We start from the raw sequence: 27,139 nt of genomic DNA, 5'->3' as shown, positions 1-27,139 counted from the left end.
TTGTTGCGCACGATAACTCTCGAACGAAGATGGGCCATATCGGCCACTTCTTCGGGTTAGAGCTCCGATTTAATCGCGAGTGAAAATTTGGAGGGAGGTTGTAAGTTTTTTGGGTGCAATTTTTTTGGTGGGGGTGGGGCAAGTTTATTTGAGGTTGCGGAAAGATTTTGTGTGTGTGGGGGAAAGGGACAATTTGCCCCCCTCAAATTGTTCAAATTGAAAATGAGTTTCACTCGCGAGTGGAATTCGAGCGAGTATTCGGAGCTCTGCTTCGGGTACCTCCGCCACAAAAGTTCAAAAATATTCTGTAAAATGGTGTGATCGATAACTCTCGAAGGGAGCAATCGATTTGGTCCAAACATTACATATCGTATTATTTCTTCCAGATATAGATTGGGTTCGAATGTTGAGTATATCGGTCCACTCCTTAGGTTACCTCCCACACAAAATACGGATAAAGTAAACTTTAAGAGCTCTTCTCCGATAGTTTTGATTTTTTTTTCAGTAAGTTGTACTTGCGGCTTCCTTTACAATTTTTTCTTGCGCAAGTCCATACTTCTTGAGATATTGGCCTAAAAGCTCCTAGAAGCCCTGACGGTACCAACCAAAATGTCAAATCCGCAAGATATTTCTCGCAGGGAGATTGTGATTGGTGCCGACTTTGCACATCGTATTATTTCATCCAATCATGTATCAGGTTGGAATATGGACTATATCGGTCCACTCCTTCGGGTACCTCATACACAAAATTCGGAAAAAGTGAATCTCGCATCGTTTTGATTATTTTTTCAGTAGGTTGTTCTAGCGACTATCTAGTTGGTGATGGAGCTCATCTTCCACGACAACGCGAATAACGCGATTCCGCACATGATGCTGTACTTGAGTATGGGGTGTCCTTTATCTTCGAAAATTTGGTGCAGCCGAACTACAACGTATATCATTTAACTGGTATTCACGCTTCTTGTATCGACAAAAATCATCACAATCGATCTCTACTGGTTGAACACATCTAACACATCCTGGAGATCTTCTGCGATTGTCTGAACTTTTCCATCTTTTAATTTGAGCGTAACTAATTTAATTTCTATAGATAAATTCTTGCGGACCATGCTCCAATAATCAAAGCTCTTAGGGCGTTTACCGTCACAGTGCTTGCTTCACTTCCCCAAATAAAACGAGCTTACCAAGTACTATTTCACCCAAACAGCTTCATGGATTTGGTAACGCAATACATTGTATAGTTATAATAAGGACTGCAAGGGCTACCTTTGGTAACATTTTTAAAACTATCCTCGAATTATGTAACTGTACTTAAGCTAAAATGTTGAATTTTATTAGGTGAGATATTGTGGAATTAAGAGATCGACTCCAAATTAGCTGAAACGGCTTTAGTCCAAACATACTTGGGTCTAAAACAGTTATTTCGATGAGGCACATTTTTGGTCGTATCAGCCTCGTTTGAGGTGAGGTGCAGGAAGAATATAGCCCACAATCGAATTTTACGTAAGTTTGGAAGAACAATTACGGTGTTCAAAGATTGGATAGAATCGAGGATTCCCTTTAAGATGTATGGATTTACTCCAATAAAAATTAAATTGTCGCAATATGAGCCGAGAGCTTCCAATATGGACTCAATCAGTCCTCGCCTTCGGGTACATTCTACAGAAAATTTTGAAAAAGTTCAGTTTAGGACCTGCTCTCGAATCGTTTTGATTTTTGTTGTAACAATTCACCGCCCCCATACGGCTGCACAAGTTTCATTAGTGGCAAAACCATACTTCCTGAGAAAATAGCCTGAAAGTTTCAAAAAAAAAAACACCATTGGCACCGTGTGTAGTTGTTGGAGCGCAAGATAACTCTCGAACGGATCTGCCGATTCGGTCCAAAATGTAGCCTGCGTAATATCTTGTGCAAACTTAGTTTAAGTTCGAAGATAAGCAATATCGGTCCACTCCTTCAGGTATCTCCCCCACACAAGTTCAAAAATGTTCGGAAAAATTGTGCGCACGATAACTCCTGAAGGAAAGGACCGATTTGGTTTATACTTTATGCATCCTAATATATCTACCAGATATAGATCAGGTTTGAATATGGACAATATTTGTCCATTCCTTCGGTTACCAGCCACACAAGATTTCGGATAAGTTCACTTTAAGACCTGCTTTTGACTAACTTTGTTTTCTGTTAAAGCAAGACGGTACAAGTTTTTTCCGTGGTACGTCCATACATCTTGGGAAAACACCATATGTAGTAGCTGGAGAGCACAATAACTCTCGAACTGATAAACCGATTTGGTCCAAAACTAGGCCTTCGTCATATTTTGAACAAACTTAGTTTAATTTCTAAAATGGCCCATATCGGTCCTCTCCTTAGAATACCTCCCCCACAAAAGTTCAACATTTGTGCCCACGTTCTGTTCGGAGATCCTTTGGAAATTTATACCGATTATGTTCTTTGTGATCCTGTTTACAGCCATGTTATGTTTTCCGTGGACAAGTCCATGCTTCGTGGCATACTGGTCCAACAGGTGTACGATAACCCACTGAAATGACTAGTGTGCGCGATATCTATCGAAAAGATATAACTCTCAAAATAATATCCACTTCCGTAATGCACTATGTCGGTCCTATCCCTTATCCGCAAAACTTTTGAACTTTAATCCTAATCCACATTTTTGTCAGCAAGTTCAAATGTCCAAAAAGTGCCACAAAATTCGGAAAAAGCCCTAAAGACATTCGATATGTCCGTAGATGAAAGTTCCAATTCACATTGGCTAAGGGTATATGTATCTCTGTCGGCAAAGCCGTCTGATACTTTTTTACTTGTTGTGAGATTATTATACATATTAAAAACTTGTACTTAAGCGAGGGACTAAAAAAAAATTGACGGACATTTAAAGTCTTGTAAAACTGTTATAATTCAAATCCATTATACTGTCTTTCTATATTCTCATTAACCTCTATTACCCCCAGAAATGTTTTTTTTTTTTGCTAACTCAGCAACCTTTTTGTAAAAATGTCAAGTGATTGACATATGCTTCTGCAAATAATGCTCTTTGATGCTCCTCTTCTTCAAGTAGCCTGTCTGACATAGTTTCACAAAGTTTAGCCACAAAATATTGGCATCAAGGCATCAGGACATATTGGAATTTTTCAACATTTTACTAATCGAAAAATGTAACTAAGATATGTTCAGATACATACATTTGTGCATACATATGTATGTATATCTATGAATGTACATATAGTTTGAGTTCTATTACATTTTCTGGTTAAACTGATGTGACCCAAAAATAAACTAGAATGAAATGTTTTTTTTTTTTTTGGGGTTTTATCAATCATTACCCCACAAAATGTTAGAGATTCTTTTGCAGTATGTCATTGCCTTACCCCATTAAACATGATGAAACCACAAGAATCCTTAATATTAAATATATTTGGACAACAACTGCAAATTAAAACAACAACTGTAGATATAGTAAGCAACACTAATATTTAGTATAAACTATATTATTTTCCCTGTTGTCCATATTAAGAATATCACATTTTCATATATAAATTATATACCAACAAATTACAACACCTTGTAATTAGTGCCGAAACTTTGCCAGTGTGTAAAATCAAATTCATATATCAATGTCTTAATTAGGAGAACATTAGACAAATACAACACCCATCCAAAATATTGACTCCCTACCAACCACCATCCACATTGTTAGTTATTGTGTTGCAAAACTATGACCCACCCAATTTATTTTCCCTACGTATAGTCCTTTTGAATATTGTGCTTGAGTGTTTGTGTGTGTGTGGTGTGTGGTAAACATGACATTAATTTCCCTACACGACATTTTACGTTACGTTTTATTAACTTCTATTCTAATTAAGTTTCGAACAACAAATATACTGTCGTCGTTTGACCGCCTAGTATGCTGCTGTTCCTCCATCCTTTGTTTAATGTGAAATGTGAAAAATCAACTCTCTGTATGCTTACCAACCACACCATGTCAAGCAAGAGAATGAACAAAAGAATAAATAGATGTTTTCCCTGCCTTTAGCATATGTTAGACACAGATGGAAGGACGTACGAACAATAAGGACATCATCACCAATAGAGGATGCAACATCACGACGTCATGGCTTTATAGCAGCAGCAGCAGCACTGCCCTGCACAGAACAGCATACCACATGTTGCTGTCACTTATCCACATACTTTGTAAAATAACTAGAAATTACATGGAACCGTTCTCCAGAAGAATTTAGCGAACAAGTTATGGTAAAATTTGTTCTTTTGAAAAATAATAAGTGGAAGGGAGGGAACTGGTTGTTAAATATGCAAAATATTGCTAAAATGTTATACAAGGTTTGGTTTCGGTTAGAAAAAAAATAAAAGTCATACCATGTTCAATAATCCACATGGCACCGGCCATAAACATGGGATCCAATGCGTAAAAAAAAACAATATTAATGAGATCAATCCGAATCTATTTTAGCTCGATATTTGGGACCTTCATTTGTATGAGTGCCACTGTGGTGCAATGGTATGTACGGCCACGTTGCGCGCTGAAGGTCATGGCTTCGATTCCCCGACCAGGCACTATCAAACATTTTTCGGCGGTGGCAAAATACCCCTCAGTAATGTTGGCGACATTTCCTGAGTATTTCCGCCATGTAAAACTTCCCTACAAGTGATTTCTTAAGACACGCCATTCGAACTCGGCGATAAACAAGGGGTCCCATATCATTGAGCTAATATGAATCGGGGTGCACTCATTGATATAAGAGAAGTCTCCCTTGTCCCTTAAGGGTTGTTTGTGGAATATGTAATTGCATTTACATATATGGCTCCAAGCGCTCGTCAAACATAGTACGACACCACCTAGAGTAGTGTTTCAAATTGAAAATTCTCAGAAAATGTGTCTACCATTTCGCTGAGTAGTTTTGCCATCGCTGAACAGTGTGATTTTTATACCCGCATGCTATAGACTAATGAGGGTATAAGTATAAGGTGGTTTTAACTCAAAGGGGAAAAATCGATGTCGGATTTTTTAGGCGGCATTCGCCTAAAGGGTTTATTCCGAGCACAATCGGAATATGTTCCCTGCAAAAAAATGCGTTTTTATAGTACTTTTTGGTAGCTACTAACACATTATTTTTACAATGGAATTTCGCACTGAAGTACTAGTTATTCTATGTCCGCTAGAATAACTAGTTGAAAAATAAGCTATAAGCTTTGAAAATATTTTCTATTTTTAGAACAGTTGAGGTGAAATTTGTTTTTAATTTCAACACACTTCATATTTTTATTTTATTTTGCTCTTGAACACAGGAACTTCTGCTTTGTAGCCGAACACACTACACCCTATGCCACGCATACGAACATTAAGCGTTGTTGGAACGTTTACATGTGTACAGCAACTATTCTTTGTGTTGTTAATAAAAAGTACCCGGCCTACGGTGAATGTTGAACACACAACCCTAGGATTTATAGCCGGAAGCACACGCTCTGTGCAACTGTACTCATAATTTAGTAAGGAGCAATATAAGTAGTTATTATTGTTTACATTACTTTGTAATTGGTAACATAATGACTAACGAATCCGAATTGTTTGTTGGGCTAACACGTGCCACTGGGGTCTTGAAATTTCCATAGTAATTTGTATGCGGCCAAACGCGAATTTTCACGAAATCGCTCTACAGACCACATTTATTAATAGACAAATTTTACCAGTTCTTTGTTGTGGCTAAAAAACGTAATCCTACAAAAAATTGTGAAAATCGGCTCGGATTTTAATATAGGGCCCATGGAAACTTTGAGGCCCTAGTGGCACGTGTTAACATATTCCGATTGTGCTCAAACTGGGGCAATCTTGAAACCTTACAAAACTAAACAATCACAAAATATCCGTCATCGATTTTTTAAACCACCCTAACCACACACCACACTCTCATACGACCAACATTTGAAAATTATGCTTTTAAACCCCAAACATGTTTGGATGAATTCCGATTCAGATAATTTGAAGTCGATTTAGCAATGTCCGTTCGTCTGTCAGCCTGACTGCAGCGCACGACAATTCTCAAACGGATAAACCGATATGGACCCAAATATGGTCTTCGATCAAATTTGAATATGGACACTATCGGTCCCCTCATTCCGGTACCTCCTTCAAAAAGTTCTCATAATATATTTTCCAGACATAAATCAAGGTCGAATATTTACTATACCGGATTACTCCTTCAGATCTTTTTTTTGGGAAAAATGTATTTTAGGACCATCTTCCGACGAATCAGTTTGAAATATTTTGTTGTAGGGTGTCCGTGTTCCTATTACAACGGCATAGGTCCATGCTTCCTGATATAATGACCCAAAAGCTATATAAAAAAACTGCCGACACCAACTACATATAAGTATGATAACTTGCGAATTGAGTATCCCAGTTGGTCGAAACTTTGCACATCGTAAAATTTCTTCTTTAGGAAAGTTCAGGGTTCGTTCTGCCATTCGCAAACAGTTAGGCCTGTAGGTACTTATAGATTCCTCAATTCCTCACTACCTCATCGGCAACCTCGTTCCCGGCAATGTTGCCGAGTCCCTTAACAACCATTGCACAGTCGATCCACTTGTATGGAGAAAGTGGCCAAAAATATTTAGAGTGTAAAAATCAAGGCAATGCCTCGGTTACAGCTTTGTGCTGCTGCGAAGAGTGTTTTAAGAAACCACGAGCGTGACATTCTCCCCCCTTTCCACTCTGGTGGGGGTATACGGTAAGAATTGTTTTATGCTGTTAATACAAAATGACATGAACAAAGGGCCCGATTTTCTCATGATGCAAAAATGGGCTTGGGCAACAAAACAATCTCCAAACTAACATAAAAACCAACCAAATTTAGCGGATTAAAAAAAATCAACATTTTTGTCTGAAAATTGGTAACATTTTTAATATAGGTCTTATAGCGTTCTTCCTGTAAGGCACATACCGCCACCGTAAGACTAATTTGGAAGAAGATTTCTTCATCTTGCCACTGATGCCAATTATGTTAATGTACGTGGTCAGATAATAGAGTTATACGCTAATTTATCCATAGAAACCCTATTCTAGGGTAGCTTTAGTCAGCGACCCACCATTTATAGTCCGGCACTAGATGGCAGCTGATTTTAATACTGAATAATCTTAAACCCATGACCTACTTTGGAAAATGATTCCCGAGGTGTGCACTGGTGGGCATCATGACTAAAACCTTAAGTCAAATTTAGGAATATGATCGAATTGGCATTACCAAATACACTAAGAAAATATGCAGCTAACTAGAATTCCACAACACGCTAAAACACTGTTTTTTAATGAAAATTAAGCTATTACCTCATCCTTCAAAATCCACTATAATATTTTGCTAAACGCATTAGTTTCGCGATATTTTGAATATATTTACTTGCACTTAAAATATAGGTTGTACTCACAACAAAAAGTATTAGTCAACTGTTCCGACTTTTGAAGCTATACTTAAGAAGATCGCGTTCGAATGAAACAAAAACTTATATATATTTAAAAAGGTCCATGACATAGCTGTGAGTGTTGCAAGATGTTGTACGAAAATTTTGACATTCATTTTTTTTATTTTTGGCCAATGGGTGGATCCACTGTGAATTGGGTTGATAAAGCACTATTTAAGTGTCGAGAGTACAGCCGGGCTGTCGACCAACACCACTTTATGTCTCTTAGAACCATGTTAGTTGACTTGTATCTGCTCCAGGGAGCTGATACCGCTCAAAAGACAAATCTAATTCAACTTTCTGATCGCCTGATCTATCTGTGTAGATGGCCAAACTTTGTGGAATTTGTCTTTTATGGGTTCAGTCACACCTTGTTAGAACCAAGAATATATATGTTCTGAAGTTAAGTATTTGTGAGAGATAATTTCTGGTCTACTTTGTGGAGGCCAGAAACGTGTCCATAACGCGACTTGATCCACATCTCCATCTCCTAAAATCGTTTCTGCCTGCCAAATTGTCAACTAGAAGAGTCGCAGGTTTGGTATGCGGCATTGCTTTTAGAGCGGACTGCGGAATGCTTTTGACTTTCCCTTAATGAGGATAAAAGCTGCGTTTTGTACCCAATCCACTTTTACCCGGTTTGACTTGGTAAAGAGCACATACCTTCATACAATACATCCAACATATCCAATATGCTGATATCTTAACTTCCTAACATTTACCTATTGAGTTCTGACAGGCGTAGACTACGCTACTTAATATTCCTTTTCCATTGCAGTAGGTACTTATGAATTTATCTGAGATAATTTGATTCTGTGGAAACACTTAACTTAAATCTAAAACCTATAGTTTAAAAGGCACAATTTTCCTTATTCTTGTGAAAAGTGCGAGCTTAGTTTTTGGCGTATCTGGATAGCGTTCAAAGAAAGAAAGCGTCGTCGACATAGGCAACGATGTTAGTCCGCAAGTCTTCGAAATCGTTAGGTTTCTCGTACTCTGCCCTGAGGCGTGTCCCTAGTAACCGATTTCCTAATGGAACTCTCTACTAACCACGAATTAATGATGAGAAACCTGAGTCTTCCGAAGTACTAAGAATTGATTCAAGTTTCACGTTGTTAAGCCCCTGCTTCAATATCGAGCACCCAATATGAAGTACGATTCCTCCCTGATTCCTCTCGATATACCCAGAGATAGTAAACCTTTTCGTATAAGCATTCTGTGCTTTGCTGAACTTGGTTGGGCATATCATGAACATCACCTTCGGTGAGTTTTGAAACAGAGCCTTTACCCATCTCAAAAATGGTTTTGGAATAGATATACCTATGTCCTTCTGCCTGACTGGTGTACACGATAACTCTCGAACAGAATCGTAATATTTCTTCCAAACTCAAATCAAGTTCGGGACAAAAGTTCACTCATTTTCGCCTAAATACATTTTAAGGGCTATTGGAGGGTAAGTTTAAAAGGTGTACTGAAGGTAGTCTTTGTGTTCCGATTACACATCATTTTGCTGGTCGAGTCCAAACTTTCAGAGATAATGACCTTAAAGCCCTAAGATAAACTTAGGAACAAAAATCCATTGTGTTATTTTTATACCCTCAGCATTTATGCTAACGAGGGTATATCGTCACCATAAATGCCCGAAGACGTAACCCACAAATCCAAAATTTTACAGGAAAGCAAAAAATCTTATAAAATGAAAACCTGTTTTATAGAATATCAATCATATAGGGGCGAGTATTTGGAGTATTATCAATCCTGCACGAATGGGAATAAGAAGTGAAACATAAACCGCTCAAGCACTTGTTTTTGGGATCCTTCATTACAACGAAATCTGCAATGTTTGTCATTTTCCGAAAGGCCACTTCTTGAATAGAATCGTTATTTTTGAACGTAGAAGCTTGAAATTTTGCCAGAGCATGTATTTTAGCTTTATGTATCGGATTCCTTCTTCGGGCATTTATGGTGACGATATACACTTTCATAGGGGCAAAGTGTGTCTCATCGAAATAGTAGTTTTAGATCCCAAGTGTGTTTGGACGAAATCCGTTTCAGAGAATTTGGATTTGATTTAGCCATGTCCGTCTGTCTGTCTGGCTGGCTGGAGCGCACGGTAACTCTCGAACGGATCAACCAATTCGGTCCATAATTTGGCTTTCGTAATATTTTGTCCAAACTTAGTTCAAGTTCGAGGATGGATTATATCGGTTCACTCCTTCCGGTACCTTCCCCACAAACTAACTCTTGAAGGGAGTAACCGATTTTGGTCGTGAAATTTTTACCAGACATAGATGAGGTTCCAATATGGACTCAATCGGTAAACTCCTTCGGGTACCTCCCACACAAAATTTCGGATAAGTTCAGTTTAGGACCTGCTCTCGAATTGCTTTGATTTTTGTTTTATCAACTTGAATTCACTGCCAACCATACGACGGTGCAAGTTTCATCGGAGGTAAGTCCATACTTCCTGAGAAAATAGCCTGAAAGTTGAAAAAAACCCTATCTTGAAGGTAGTGGCCGATTTGGTCCATACTTTACACATACTAATATATCTACCTGATATAGATAAGGTTCGTATATGGACTGTATTTGTTCCCTCCATCCGGTACCTCCCACACAAATTTTCGGATAAGTTCACTTTAAGTACTGCTGTCAAATCGCTTCGATTTTTGTTGAAGCAACTTGTATTTGCTGCCTCAATTACGATGTTACGAAGGGGGCAGGTCCATACTTCTTGTACCTCCTCCGCAAAACTTTTGATATTTAATCCTAATCAACATTTTTGTCGGGTCAACATACACCCAACATTTTGAAACCCCCTAAATACATAAGTTTTTTGGGGAAAAAATGTTTCAATTTACACAGGCTGAGGGTATATCACTGTCGGCAAAGCCGACTGATCCCTGAAAGATCCGAAAACTTATACGTCCACTTCTCCTGCTTTAGTTTTTTCTACTTTTCATATGCTAAGGGTATATAGCTGCCGGCAAAGCCGATTGCTTCACTTTTTATTTGTTTCATGTTCATTTTCATCCCAGTCTCCTCCTTAACATGTTATTAGTTTATCCACATTTGTATCCTTTTTATTTTACTCCTTGTTTCTTACACCACTCGTTGAGCATATTAGCCACAATACTGGATAAAGTTTAACTAAAAAAGGGTTTTAAATCATGTTTATGTCAACATTAACTTGTTATCCTGTTCATCGTCGTATCCATGGTGATGGTGATGATGATGAGGATGTCCTTAACAGAGACTTGTTCTTTTATGGCCAACTTGTATTCAGTATCTTTCCCCAACATGTTAATATTGAGTTGTGTAGTGTCGGTTGGTTGGCCAACTCTTTGCTGTGTTAACTAAAGATTTTAGTCAACAGTGATTAGATAAATGTGTGTGAGTCTCCTCATGTGTTTTTTGGGACGTCATGAGAATATGTTGTGCTGCTTCTCTTTACAAGAATATGTGGGCGGACCAAACAAGTTTCTCTTTTGCCATGTTTTAATGTTGTACCGTTCTATAATGCTGTTAAATTTGATAACAAAAGTTTTAATTTGCTTTCACAGGGCATTTTCCTTCTTTTTGTTTTGAGTGTATAATCCTTAAATCTTTTTTTGACTATGTGTTGATTAAAAAGAATCTTTGTTGAAATGTTGTTTGTTTGCAGGTTTTTTTGATTGCATCAATGACATTTTAAATGGAAAAAGGAAAGGAACTATTTTTGCAGTTAGTTAAGATATGAAATACTAGTTTTCCCCCTCACCATTTTGTTTGAAAATACTTTCCATTTTGATTTGCATCTAAAATCTCTTAATGGCATATTTACAATTCTTCTGATTCCATAGTTCCTACCAACAAAAAGGGTACAATTGTAATTTCTATTTAAAAAATATAGATATGATAGCAATACACCCTTCATGGTGTATCATGTTGACGATTGCAACAATGTTCTTCCCAAGGGAATAGTACAAACAAAAACAAACATGGGGGGAAAGATCCTGAAATAAACCCTGATATCGTCACACGACTGTTGGCAAAAAAATTCCGTTTGTTAGTCTTTAAAATGTTATGATATACGGGAATGTTAGGAGCTGCACAGAAAAAAATTGTGACGTTTTTGAACACACACAAAAAGGGGAGAATTTTTTAAAGTCCTTTTAAGAGTAAATCAAATTGTGATGGGTTATACTTGACTGAAATGTTGGGGAAATATGATGATCTTGTCATGTATTTTGGGATAATAACAATAAAAGTAGGAAGTGAAGTGCCTTTAAACTGGATTAAAGAGCAAAGAGTTGATCATATCCGTAGAAGGATTGGACGGTAGACTTTGTCCAATCCTTCTACTGAATCGGTAAATATGATGAGCTTGTCATATCTTTTAGGCTATAATTGTTCCACAAACATCCCAGACGGGACAGGGGAGACTTCTCTCATATCAATGAGTGCACCCCGATTCATATCAGCTCAATGATATGGGACCTACTGTTTATCGCCGAGTCCGAACGGCGTGTCTTACGACACCACTTTATGGAGTAGTTTTACATGGCTGAAATACTCAGGAAACGTCGCCAACATTACTGAGGGTTATTTTGCCACTGTTGAAAATGTTGATGTTGCTTGGCCGGGGAATCGAACCCACGACTTTCTGAGTGCAAGGCTGGTGTGCATACCATTGCACCACGGTGGCACCTCTTTTAGGCTATTATTAATAAAAGTACGAAGGGAAGTGTCCTTAAACTGGATTAAATAGCAAAAGCGTTGAAGTTATGTGGAGAAGGATTGGACCGACATAGTCCATGGTGGAACTGTATCGCCAACCAGATATTTGTGTTGCTCAAAGTAGATTTGTTTAGAGCAAAAAAATATATATTGTTGTAATTAGAAGCACAAGGACTACACTAGATGAAAATTCCAAACCAATCCTCTAACAGTGCTTAAGCCAAAATTTGGAACTTTTGTGTGGGAGGTAACGGCAGGAGTTGTTCGATATGGTCCGTTTTTTAACTGGATTTAAGCTTTAGAGAAATATTACGATATGCAAAAGTTGGACCAATTTTAGTCCACTTCTTTCGTACTTTCCAGCCAGGTGGTCACGGTAGGATTTTTTAAGCTTTTGCGTCACTGCCTCAAGAAATATGGAGTACCTGCAGTAAAAATTTCAAAAAACCCTTAAACTACATTTAAGCAAATCTGTTCTACTTTTGTGGGGGATGTACTCGAAGGCGTTGTTCGTTATAGACTTTTTTCGAGCTTGATGTAAGTTTGAAAAAAAAACAAGTAAAATAGTATCAGTCGGCATTGCCGACAGAGATATACCCTCAGTCCATGTGAACTGAAACACTTTTTGGACATTTGAACTTGCCGACAAAAATTTGGATTAGGATCAAAATTCAAAAGTGTTGCGGAGGAGGTACTTAAAGGAATGGATCGACATAGTCCATTATCTGAGTGGATCTTATTTTGGGAGTCATATCTTTTCGATAGATATGGCGCCCACAAGTCATTTCAGTACGTCATCGTATAACTTTTGGACCAGTATGTCAGGAAGCATGGACTTATCCACGGAAAACATAATATCGCTGTAAACAGGACCATATCGAACTTTTGTGGGGGAGGTATCCTAAGGAGAGGACCGATATGGACTATTTTTAAAGTTTAACTAAACTTGGACAAAAAGTTAGGAGATTCAAAGTTTGGACCATTTTAGTGAAATTTTTTAAATGTTGGGGGAAGTACCGGAAGCTGTGGACCGGTATTGCCCATGTTCGAACCAAAACTTAAGTTTGGCAAAATATGACGAAGGCCAAATTTTGGACCAAATCGGTTGATCAGTTCAAGAGTTATCGTTCTCTCCAGCCACTACATACGGTGCCATAGGCGTTTTTACACCTTTTGGACTGTTTTCTTAAGAATTATGGACTTGCCCCAGAAAAATCTTTTACCGTCGTAATTGAAGCAGCGAATGTAAGTTGCTTAACAATAATCAAAGCGATTCGGAAGCAGGTTTTAAAGTGAACTTATCCGAAATTTTGTGTGATAGGTACCCAAAGGAGTGGACAGATAAAGGCCATATTCAAACCTGACCTATATCTGGTAGATGTATTTGGATGTGTAAAGTATAGACCAAATCGGCCGCTCCCTTCAACAGTTATTGTGCGCACAATTTTTCCGAACATTTTTGAACATTTGTTGGGGAGGTACCTGAAGGGGTGGATCGGTATGGCTTATGTTCGAACTTAAACTATGTTTGGCCAAAATATTACGAAGGCCAAATTTTGGACCGAATCGGCAGATCCGTTCGAGATTTATCTTGCGCTCCAACCACTACACACTGTATCATAGGGTTTTTTTGCATCTTTCAGGCTATTTTCTCAGGAAGTATGGACTTGGCCCTGATGAAACATGTACCGTCGTATGAGGGACAGTGAATACAAGTTGTTACAATAAAAATTAAAGCGAATCGAGAGCAGGTCCTAATCTGAACTTATCCGAAATTTTGTGTGGTAGGTACCCGAAAGAGTGGACCAACTATATCCATATTGGAGCCTCATCTAAGTCTGCTAGAAATTTCACGATGTGCAAAGTTTGGATTAAATCGGTTCCTCCCTTCAAGAGTTATGGTGCGCACAATTTTCGGAACATTTTTGAACATTTGTGGAGGAGGTACCTGAAGGGGTGGATCGGTATGGCTTATCTTCGAACTTAAACTAAGTTTGGACAAAATATTACGAAAGCCAAATTTTGGACCGAATCGGTTGTTCCATTCGAGAGTTATCGTGCGCTCCAGCCAGACAGACGGACGGACTGGCTAAATCAACTCCAAATTGTCTGAAACGGATTTCGCCCAAACATATAAATTTAAATGAAAGGTGCTTACACGTGGGAAGTTCATGAGGATTCTTAAATTTAAATGTTCATAGAAGAGAAAAATAAAAAAATCGGCGGAGCACTTTTTAAATAAATCGCGATTCAAGTTTACATTTTTAAGGGTTTTTTAGGTTTGCACGATTTTGCTTAGAAATTGCAAGTCCTATCGAAACGGGACTAAAGGAAAAGTTGTAGCTATGAAAATTCTCTAGAAGAGTGACTTTATGATATCTTTGTATATTTTACCGTTATTGAGATATAGAAGTTCAAATTAGGACAATGGATTGACTTATCTCTAAAATGGTACAACTCAAGAAAAAATTACGAAAGCCAATCTTGTAGAGAATTTTCACAGCTACAACGTATTCTTTAGTCCCATTTCGAAAGAATTTTCAGTTTCCAAGCAAGGTAAGCACAGGTGTAAGCAACTACTATTTAAATTTGGTTCAAGAGCATCGTGATTTCTGGGGGAAAGTTTTGTAGTACCAAAGAAGACTTAATACCAAATTTGATATATTTTGGTAAGATCTAGCACCATAACCCCATAACTTTCAAAATACCTAAAATCGGGGTGTACCGTTATATGGGGCTATATCAACACGTGGACTTAAACTGACAATTTTTTGGATTTTGGGCAAAAGTCTTTTAGCCCCAAAAAAGACTAAGTACCAAATTTCAAACATTTCAGTAAGGTAATGTGGCTAACACCTTCAAAATATCGAAGTCGGGAGGTACCCTTCTATGGAGGCGATATCAAAACGTGGACCTTATATCGATAAATTTCTAGATGAAAGTTTTGTAGGCCCCAATGAAGGCTGAGTTCCACTTCTGCGGAAAAATGTTAAAAATACCGAAAATCGGGAGGTACCGTTCTATATGAAAACGTGGACCTATATAGCCAATTTTCAATACCAAACAGCTTTGGAGTAAGAAAAATTCCTGTATCAAATTATAAAACTCCATCGTAAATATTGCGAGCTGTATCTTAATTTCATCAGATAGAGGGACATAATTATTTAGACCTAGAATTTCATGTCTACGTCTCATGGTCTACGATAGTGTAAATAGCATCTTCAACGAATATTTCGACGCAATGACAAATTCTATTCTACCTTCCATATAATGGTGGGTGGTGGAGGGGGGTCCCTCTACAGGACAGTTTTTCTATAAGCCGAACTAATAATAGATTTCCAACTCAGATTGGCCTGTCGATTTTCCAAAGATCTACTTGCGCAATTACCCAGGCTTCAGAACCGTAAGATTTATTGGTGCCTTTACCTCATTTTGGTTGGACGGTACACCTTCTTCTGGTATTGGAACTGTGGTATCTTCATCGTCTTTGTTAGTATTGTAAATCAACAGTTTAGAAATTACTCTTTTCACAAACTGAAAACACCATCAGTATCTATTACCAGATTAATAAAAGAGGATCTACAGGTTCCTAAGCCATCAGATGGATGTTTAACCATTTCGAAGACTCGTAATGAAATTTGATTTGGGAAATTTCTTCTTTTGGCACAATCCTCAAAAAGTGAAGTATTGTAGGAGATTTTGACTCAGTATGGAATAAATTTTAATTAAGAGTCTAAAAGTTTAACAAATACTTTTTACATATAATATCTAATTGTGTAACGTCATTTTCTTAACAACGTATTTTACTTAGATATATAGTTTGTTCTACGACTTACAGTGAAATTTTGTGTAGAATATTTCTTCTTTTAACATGTTTTGTCTAAAACTAAATTTCATGTTACTTTCATGCATCAACTCGAAAAAAGAACAAAACAAATTTATTAAAAAAAAAAATATTTGGGTATTTTGTTGGCAAACTTGATATACATATATATTTTCTTGATATATATTGTAAACACATATTTCATTTATCCGGCGACTTATATTAAAATTTGATGGAGAATATTTTTGTCTTTGGTGTCTTCTATCTAGAATGAAGTTTTGTGGGACAAAACTTAATAAACTCAGATAAAGTACAACATTAACCATAAAATGTGACTTTATTTTTGGCAGATTTCTGGCGTTTAGGTACGATTTAGAGTTTTGGTGTATTCGGGGACCTATAGTAAAATTTTATGGCAAATAATTTGGTAGAATATTTTGATCTGATACGATCACATTTTAAATGAGTTTTTAAACGTTTTTGAAAAAAGGGACCAAAAATACCCTTTTAGTGACTCGCAAGAGGGTTAACTTTTTTCATAAAAATATACCCCGCATTGTTGTCAGTAATATTGCCAGAGACGCTTTATACCTAAAATGCAAGGATTCTAAGGAATCTGATGTCGAATATTTCAAAACTTGTAGAAATGGGCGGAACTTGCCACGCCTATTTAGGTTACTTCCCGACGTAAACTTTCAAAATGCCGATACAGGTGTCTTCTTTTTTTCGGTCCTCTTTCATAATCTGGCCGAACAGTTGTACAATGTAATACGCGCATATAAAAATGATTTTAAAAATGTAGCTCTTGTCGGAATTGCAGCAAGTCAGTCTGCCACCGCGAAGACTAGACATTTTAACATTCGACTAACAACAAATACGCAACCAAAATCTGCAAAATTATTAAAAAAATAAATAAATAAAAAAACCACATTTCATTTGTTCAATAAATATCCGTTTTTGTTTTTTTTTTTTTCTTTGCTATGTCATCACTCTGTATTCAACTAGATCTTCTGCAAGCAAATGATGCACTACGTTGTGGAACAAAGTCTCAAAATGGAAATTAATATAAATTAGCTTTTCGCCCACATGAATTTTCTTTCGGTGCATATAAATATGATGTGTTCAAATTACACATACATTCACACGTTCATTACTTTGTTTTCGGTATGCTGCTGGACATAGTCAGTTATGGCATAAATAACAACTAAAAGCTAGAAAGAAAACAAAACAAAATGGTTACTGTCAAATTTCCGACACATCCTCCATACCCATACAAAATACGTACTAACTAAGCTTCTACCAAAACACAAACAATAACAAAAAAAGCACATTCACATATCACAGTTTTTTTGCTTTTAAATTGTAAAGCATTTTGCCAACTAGCCATTGTCGTTTTCATGTTGAATTCTTGTTCAACTTCCCTGAATTTTTTGACATTGTCATGAGAACGGGTCGGTCACTCACCCCCACTCTATACCCCTTGGAAAAATATTTCGACTTGAATATTCATTTGAAATAAAACAACAAAAACGAACGACTAAAAGGAAGATAAAAACAAAGGACAATCCAAAAACAAAATCCAGTTTCTATATCAAATGCGTTTTTTGCCTCGGTTTTTGTTATTTGTTGTCCGGTGTTAGTGTGTTATGTTGCAGGACAAACATCTCGTAACTAGCCTAGTGGGTCGAAGTGTCTGTCAACTACAATGGCCACATCTAATGTTTTGAAAAAAAAAAAACGTAAAAAAATCAAACAGAAAAAAAGTGAACTGAAACTGAGTGTGTCCATACCGGCGAAATATTTTATATGCTGAACGATGCTTTCGCTCATGGTGGGTCATGTTGCATATGGATGTTTCGGTCTGTGTGTGTGTTGAGTGTGCCACTAGGGTACCTATACGGCATTGGACCACAATAATATAGATGAACATATGCAACAAATAGATGGACGATTTTTGCTCAACGAGTAGAGGGTAGTTTGGAAGAAATATTACGATGTGCAAAGTTTGGGTACTCACTTCGAAAGTTTTCGTCCTTATTATTTGGTGGTCTCAAGGATTTTTAGATTTTTTAGCGACATTATCTCAGAAAATATGGACTTGCCCATGAAAAAAATCGTTCAAAATTATCCTCAAAAAGCCTTTTAAGTGCTTTTGAAGTACTCGAAGGATTGCCTCCATTGTACCGAATCGTTTGTTCTGCCGAAGAAGTATTGTGCACACAGACCAGCCTGCCAGACTGACGGATATATCGACCCCGGATGGTCTATGATGGGTTTGTTCCATTAATACATATGTGGGGTAACCATTATTTCGATAAGACAAATTTTTGACCCTGTCATGTTTAATAATAAGTCTGAGGGTATAAAAACTTCGAAATATTCCTAATACCCTACGACCACCAACCAAAACTATATAATATTTATTCGCATAGCCAGTATTGGGTCTAATCACACAGTGGTTCAGATTCCGATTTTCATGACCAAAAAAATCCCTTTTTTGTGTCATCACCGTCAACCTAGCTATGATTTTTTTCAATTTGGGAAAATACGCACTTTTTGGAAATTTCTGGAGAAAAATATATTTTTTTCGGAAATTATTGGCGTTAGTGTATTTTTCTTTATTGAGTTGTTGTTGTAGTAAATCAAGTATTTCTTTCCGTTTATTAAGTATAAAGATTATCGTGCTGTCCCAGTATACAGGCAAGTCATGTGTTGGGTATCGTACGATTCGGACCCAACACCAATTCAAACGGCTACATGGACTGAATCTTAATTGGTTTAAAATCACTCCGCCATGTTAGTTGCCGTTCATCTATGTCTTTATAGACACTATGTCTTTGTACAACTGCATCACTGTGAATGGTATTCAAGCCTGCCTGATTGACTCGTTGATCTAGAGGTTGTCGTTTTTATCTTTGAATCTATCTCTAGATCATGAAAATACCTCCTGACGTCCCTGGCTAGGGGAAATCTGTCCCCTAGATTGTAACGTAATGCTCATGGCGGTAACACCCAAGCATTTACTGCATCCGGAACATCTTTTTGTGCTGATGCACCAGTAAAATCCTAGTCTTCTCAAGAATACAGTTCAATGGCGTCATAAGGAGGCACCCTGATGCAGACCACAGTTTGCCACTCCATCAGGTTTGAATATTCTTCCACTGCGTTTCGCACCACCACAACCTATTGCTTTATAGGAGGCCTACAATTTTTTTTATCAGCACCCCCAGTGCTGCCAGGGACTTGAGGACCTTGCTCCAACTTCTGTTTCACATTGCTGGAACTTGAGCGGACGACTCAAACTAGCTATAGAATGTTACACCCAATGTCTTGGGTATTCATTGGCGGCCTCATTTCAGCAGTCCATATGGTGAACAGTGTGACAAATGAATTTAGTAGCGGATATTTCCTTATTCCTGTGACGGAAGAACTGAATTACGAAAGCTATGTACATATATCCGGCCTTGGGGAACACTTTGTTTCACTATACGGTTATTAGCCCTTCATATTTCTCAATTCCACAAACGTCCGCCGTCCTCAGTTTATCCAACGTGATTATCCAATGTTTCAAACACCTCTCAAGGGAAGTCCTTGGGAATACCTTGAAGATGGTCCGCATGATTCTTCTCGGCTGGCATTGTTGCAACTTCAGTAGCGAAACAAACTTCCCAGACTTCTGGTACAATATGGGTGGCTAGCAATAAAATGAGGGCACTTGTCAAATATTCCGGGTTCATCCAGTTAATTAAGTATTACCATTGAAATTCGATGTGGCCCCATCGCATTGGATAATTATGCGTTTCGAATGACATCTGCAACATCGGTTATCGAAAATTTTGAAGGTACCTCCTCGGCTGAGAAGGGTCTTATACGCCGTGACTCACTCCTCTTCGATGTATCACTCTCGTGGTGCTCTATAAATTGCTGGTTAATATAACATGCGCACCTCTTGGATCTGTAATTGTCGCGGCGTTGAAAGTAATAGTCCTTCTATATTATTCTTCTTTTCCGGATTCGAGAGTGGACAGCGGCTACACAATCTATTTCAGGTGGTCTCGCCACTGTTACCGCTTGGGCCCGGCTACAAGCCTGTTGACTTCAAGAGTACTTTCCCTCTTGGGTAAGTTATAGGGAACTTGTCGACCAGCAGATATGTAGCAGGTAGGTATGTATGTTAGTGTTCGCGAAAAATATGTCAGCTACCCGAGGATCTGGGGGAATGGGCAGCTTTCAGTGGTAATTGGTGAATTCTTTGAACCCATACCAATCAGCTTCTCTATGTTTCAGAAAAACGACGGCCAGAAGTTATGATGTCGGTGGTCTGTTAATGGAGACGATGATAGGATGGATGGTGGTCTGAGATAGGAAGGTGGTCACTTGAAAGCGATTAGTATTGTCGTCCAATGGGTTCTATTATTCTAACCAAATGCTGTACTGTAATCTATCCATGACTGTGACTAAATTCCCTTGTACGTATGTATGTACAGTGTACATTGTACACATATCCATCCTGTAGATACAATGTTTTAAAGCTGTGATATATCACATAATGGTTTGTTAGGGACATGTGTCAACCTAGACTATTGTTGTCTCTGGATATCTCTTTGTCAGTATATTTATCTTTTTTCTCTCTTTGTTGCGTTTGTCTGGTTTACAAAAAATAAATATTGTGAGTGTGTGTGTTTGTGTGATTCTTGTGTGTTTTTTATTTATTTCAATGCCTTTTTTCTATTACTTCACGATTTTTTTGTTTTCCTTTCTTTGTTGCAATTTTTTTTCAAGTGTTTTACGTTGCGTTAGTCGGATTTAAAGACAAATGTTAGCTGTTCTGGAATCAAGAGATTTAGATGTGTGTTTTATGAGTTTTGTGATTTACTGAGTTTGGATATAAAACTGATTTGAATCTGATGTTGAGAATTCAGGACCGCCACCTTATATATTAAAGAACTTTAGGATATTTGTATTTTGTTAACAACGACACAAAGAAATTCTTTATCGGGTTGAAGTTTTAAGTAAGGCCTAGGAGAAAATGGTAAACCTCCCTAGAACCCAGTGAAATCATCAGATTGGTTAAAATCACCTTAAGGCCCTTACTATAATCTTCTTTTGAGAAAAAATAACTTTCTATAGAAAGAATTTATTTATTTTATTCTCCAGGAAATGTTTTTTCCACAATTTTTCATTTCAATACTTCTTCTTTAGTGCAAAGCAGTATTGAAACTAACACTCACTGGAATAAAATGAAACATTTTCAAATATTTATTCCAAATGATTTAGATAATGTTAGTTCTCGGAATTCCATAATAACAAATAATAAATCTCTAAATTATTTACCATAAAATTTAAATGCAAATATTTATTTCTTCTCTGTTTTTTTTTTCGTTTTTTATCGACAGCTTTACTGGAAATAAATCACCCATAAACAGTTTCACAGCACATAATCAATTTGATTGTACAAAAATTTATACAAATGCATTGGTGAACAACACGAGCACTGCAGCAACAACAGCCCAAGAATCGCCTACATTAGCTCAACGTTTGGAAAAATTTCGCATTAAACGGCAACAGCAACAGCAAAACATCGATGAAAGCTTATCACCAAATTCAACGTCAGTTTATTGTGGCAATAAAACTACATTCAGAGAAAATTCAGTGCCGTCATCATCATCACCGCCACCACCACCACCACAGTCACTAAAATCCGATCAGCAGCAGGCTATATTTGCTGGAGCAGCACCCGGGTATTTATCAGCTGAACAAACACTCAAATTAAATAACCCTCACATTCAAGTTGAGCGTGGTGACCCCAAACGAGATACGAGTGTTGCTGGCGGACAAAGGCAACAGCAAAACTTTACGAATTTGCATGGCGAAACGTTCGAACGACAATTGCCCTATATTTCGATAAACCCACAAGAATACTCCCAAACACAAGCAGAGTTCCTAAATACCAATAATAAAAACTACAACAACAACAGCTTTTTCAACGAAAAGAGTGATTTTATTGAATGCCAAACGAAGCAGGAACAAGAACTAGTGCCAAACTACTGGCAAGAGGAGGATAACAGAAACAACAATCAAACAAGTAAACGTGTCATAGTTCGACGACGAATTGTTAAATCCACATCAAAATCATCACGGACACGCCAGCGTAGTGTGTCACAGGAAAAGCACACACTTAATACTGAAGCAGCATCCGCAGCAGCAGCAGCTTCGGCTAACGCCAAAGAAAAACGTTTTTGGTGGTCTTGGATAACAACATCATCATCATCGTTGCCAACACCATCATCAACTTGCAATAAAAATGCAGAGTTAGCCAGCATTCAATCTACCAAAAACTTAAAAACTTTAAACATTCCTAAACCAAATAAAGATCTTCATCAACATCCACAGCCTAGCGAAAATTTCATCATGGGTATGTTAAGGACTATGAAATTGAAGGAGCGCCTAGCCATTAGTCTGGGCGCCACACTTATTTTACTTACCCTACTACTGGTGGTCGATGTACAAATGGACTTTGGGGTGACAAATCGACATTTGTTGCCAGCCCAACCACAGACGATACATCAGCGGGTACGTTATGCCGATGATGGAAGTTTTATGAGAGATATTAAACGAAAGTTCCTGCAAAAAAGGTGAGTTAGAAATTAAATTGTATATTGATTACATATTAAAAAATAAGAAATAGGAAATAGTTTAGGGAAGTATGTACCAAATTGATCTTTATAACACACATACATATGTATTTTACAACAACTTCCCAAACGATATTTAAATGGGAAATATTAGCTATAGCTTGAGGTCTTTTTTTAATTTTCACATGGGTGCATCATTTACTCTTGTTGTACAATTTATTGTAAAATTAACTCGGCGGAAAATTTCCGCAACCCTAAAAATAAGGGAAGGATGGTAATCTGTGGAGAAATCAGAAACTATAGCCGTAATCCCACGGCAGCGGGTTATTTGTACTGGATTGACCCGAAACCAAAGGCGTTTCGGCCAGCGGCAGCGAAGTTTAAGCAATTTTGGTGTGATAATTAGGCTATCCAGAGGTACCGTTCTATGGGATCTATATTGAAAAGTGGGCCGATATAGCCCTTTGTCAATTCCAAACATCCTAGGTGTAATAGTAACTTCTGAGCAAAATTATAAAGCTCTGACTTAAATATTGCGAGTTGTATATTGAATTCAACAAACAAATGAAACGCAGACATCGTTATTCCGACATAGAATTTTATGCTTATCAAGAATATATTAGGCCGGGGCGATTTGTATGGAAACAAAAACACCTTATTGCCCACTTCGCGTTTCTGATTCCTGGGATTGTACTGAGCAAAAAAGTCCACTAGACCCTATGTCTACGATGAAAATCGAGCCTCCCGATTTAGACTTAAGGTTTTTTATCTACAAGGCCAAAACTGCCTGAAGGAGTGTTCCAATGCTTTTGCAATGTACTAGAGAGTTCCTAGTTATTGTCTTGGCTACAATGATTGCTTTGTTATTGGAACGAAAATCTCAATGGTTTGGCTGTTATATGCCAAAATATCCAAAAAACGTGGATAAACCAGTAAGGAAAGGATCAAAGTCGGGCGGGGCCGACTATATAATACCCTACACCACTGTGAATATGTAAAATATAAATCGGAGCTATATCCAGATCTTAACCGATTTTGATATAATTTGGCACATTTATTTCCAGACCGAATTTAGTCACACATTCCAAATATCATTGAAATCGGACTTATATATCGTGTTTGGAGCTGAAAATACACGAAATCGGCCGAAAATATATATGGGAGCTATATCCAAATCGGAACCAATTTCGATATAATTTGGCACACTTATTTCTAGACAGAATTCAGTAAAACATTCCAAATTTCATCAAAATCGGACGTATATAGCGTGTTTGGTGCAGCAAATACGTGAAATCGGGCGAACATATATATAGGAGCTATATCCAAATCTGAACCGATTTCGATATAATTTGGCTCAATTTAAGTGTCGAAATTTCGTGGCCACTGGGAACCACATATGTAAAATTTCAGCTAGTTCAAGAAAAAATGTGGCTAAGATCCCTAAAATACCTTAAATCGGGAGGTATCGTTATATGGGGACTATACCGAACCGTGGACCTATCTTGACAATTTTTAGTGGAGCAATTTCGCGTCCATTGAGAACCTCAAATGTAAAATTTCAGCTAGTTTGGGCAAAAAATGTGGCTAAGATCCATAAAATACCTTAAATCGGGAGGTATCGTTATATGGGGACTATACCGAACCGTGGACCTATCTTGACAATTTTTAGTGGAGCAATTTCGCGGCCATTGGGAACCTCAAATGTAAAATTTCAGCTGGTTTGGGCAACAAATGCGGCTAAGATCCTTAAAATACCTTAAATCGAAAGGTACCGTTATATGGGGGCTATACCAAAACTTGGGCCGATATAGCCCATCTTCGAACTTGATCTTCCGACGGCTAAAAAATGGTATTCCCCAATTTTCAGCGAAATCGGTCAACAAATGTGACCTGTATGTTGCGAACGGACGGACGGACGGACGGACATGCATAAATCGACTCAGAATGTGATTCTATGTATATCCCTAGAAGGAGCTATGGGTCTATCTCGCTTCCTTTTGTATGTTACATACAAATGCACTAACACATAATTCCCCTTACCACATAGTGGTGTAGGGTATAAAAACATCAAAAACGGGAGGCTCGACTTTCACTGTAGCCATATGGTCTAGTGGACTTTTTTACTCAGAACAATCCCAGGAAAGAGAAACGCGAAGGGCCCAATAAGGTGTTCAATTCGCCCCACCCTAATATATGTATATACATTATGGGGTCTTCCTCAAATATTTCAATGTGTTACAAACGGAATGACAAATACAATTATTCCCCCATCTTATGGTGGATGGTAATAATTGTTCCACAAACATCCCAGATGGGACAATGGAGACTTCTCTCATATCAATGAGTGCACACCGAGTCATATTAGCTCAATGATGTGGGACGTACTGTTTATCGCCGAGTCCGAACGACGTGTCCTAAGACACCACTTGTTGAGAAGTTTTACACGGCTGAAATACTCAAGAAATGTCGCCAACATTACTGATGGGTATTTCGCCACCGTTGAAAATTTTGATGTTGCTTGGCCGGGGAATCAAAACCACGATCTTCAGCGTGCAAGGCGGTGGGAAACATTTTCTCTCATGTACTCCTGCTCATCTGCGGGATTCATTTTCAACCATTTCTTGAATATAGACATCTCATTAAGTTACTTTTGAAATCAGCCTTTCATTCCATCGCAATTTCCGAAAGTCTAATATGAGAGTATCCGTTTTTATAGTTTCATTTAACAGGTACGAAGAATAGGTCAGCTTGCCGACAGACCTACCATCAGCCTTTGGCATTCAGACTTTCATCTATGGACAATTGAAATCATTTTCTCCAAAAATGCATTTGTGAAGTGGATCTTATTTTTGGATTCATTTATCCTTCCGTAATATACGGATCTTTTAGGACATTATGCGCCACGGAAAACAACATATACAGGTTAATTATCAAAAAAAAAAATACACACAGAAGTGGACCGAATAGTCCTTATTGGACCTAGATCTATGTCTGGAAGAAATATTGCGATATACAAAGTTTAGATCGATAGTTATCGTGTGCACTCTTCGATAGTTATCGTGTGCACCATGTTAATGAACAAATTTTATTGGGGCTATACAGGAAAAAGTAGACCAATATGTCTCACCCTCGAACTTGATCTAAGTTTGGACAAAATATTACGAAATCAACAGTTCATGTCATGCAGCCAGCCCGAAAGACGAACAGGGCAAAATCGACTCCAAATTGCCTGAAAAGGATTTCGTCCTAACATACGTGGGACCAAAACAATCATTTCTATAACGGAAAAACAGACGGCAATGAAAAGTTCACTTTCTGCGCCTTCGGATATTTATTCCATGTCAGTTCCGCCCGTCTTCTTTAAAAACTCCCTTCCCTTCATCTAATCTGTATAGACTCCCTTCCGCTGATCTATAAAGACACTTCCGCTCGTCCATAAAGACAAGCTTCCCGTCTTCTAGTAAGGCTTCAGCATGTCCAAAAAGATGCTCCGCTCTACTATAAATTCACACTTCAGCCCGTCTATAATGACTCCCTTCTGCTCGTCTATAGAAACTACATACCGCTCGCCTGTAAAGACTCACTTCAGCTCGTCTATAAATACTCTCTCACGTTCGTCTATAAAGTGTCCCTTCCATGTCCCTCGCCTGTAAAGACTCCCTTTCGCTCGTCTATAAAGACTCCCTTTCGCTCGTCTATAAAGACTCCCTTTCGCTCGTCTATAAAGACTCCCTTTCGCTCGTCTATAAAGACTCCCTTTCGCTCGTCTATAAATACTCCCTTTCGCTCGTCTATAAAGTCTCTCTTTCGCTCGTCTATAAAGACTCCCTTTCGCTCGTCTATAAAGATTCCCTTTCGCTCGTATATAAAGACTCCCTTTCGCTTGTATATAAAGACTCCCTTTTGCTCGTCTATAAAAACTCCCTTTCGCTCGTCTATAAAGACTCCCTTTCGCTCGTCTATAAAGATTCCCTTTCGCTCGTCTATAAAGACTCCCTTTCGCTCGTCTATAAAGACTCCCTTTCGCTCGACTCTCTTCCACTCGCCTACAAAGACTCTCTTTCGTTCGTCTACAAAGCCTCCTTTCTCTAGTCAATAATTAGATGCTATGGAAAGAACCGATAATCGATCACAATATAATCGATAATGCGATTTTCCCTCCAGTCAAAAGTCGACTAGGACTTTAAGAATTTTGACACCAAAAAATTGATTAATCGATTATTCGAAAGACTTACTTATCCCTACCTGGACCACCTCTACAAAAACTCCCTTTAGCTTGTCTCCCTTCGGTTCTTTTATAAAGACTCCCTTCCTTTCGTCTATAAAGACTCCCTTCCGTTCACCTTCAAAGTCTCAATTTCGTTCTATTAAAACTTCGACCGCTCATTTATAAAAGCTTTGTTCACACATTTTACCCGAACAACCGTTTCCACCGTTCCGTACACAAAAAAGTTGTAAAATGTTCACTTCG

The 27,139-nt window shown here is 37.9% G+C and overlaps 1 protein-coding gene across 4 annotated transcripts in view; it reads left to right on the top strand.

Moving 5' to 3' along the window:
* Positions 1 to 27,139, top strand: part of LOC141389204 (uncharacterized) — a 642,359-nt gene that overhangs the window by 413,665 nt on the left and 201,555 nt on the right. For all 4 annotated transcript variants that reach the window (XM_073960367.1, XM_073960370.1, XM_073960368.1 and 1 more), the window contains one exon: positions 21,430 to 22,668. In XM_073960367.1, coding sequence (XP_073816468.1) covers positions 21,430 to 22,668 — 1,239 coding nt within the window. The remainder of the gene's footprint in view (positions 1 to 21,429; positions 22,669 to 27,139) is intronic.

Source organism: Musca autumnalis, unplaced genomic scaffold, assembly GCF_047663935.1.
Source record: "Musca autumnalis isolate F117 unplaced genomic scaffold, ASM4766393v1 scaffold_1, whole genome shotgun sequence".
NCBI lineage: Eukaryota > Metazoa > Arthropoda > Insecta > Diptera > Muscidae > Musca > Musca autumnalis.
The sequence above is the reverse complement of the archived record's forward strand: the minus strand, read 5'-3'. Positions and strand labels throughout refer to the sequence as shown.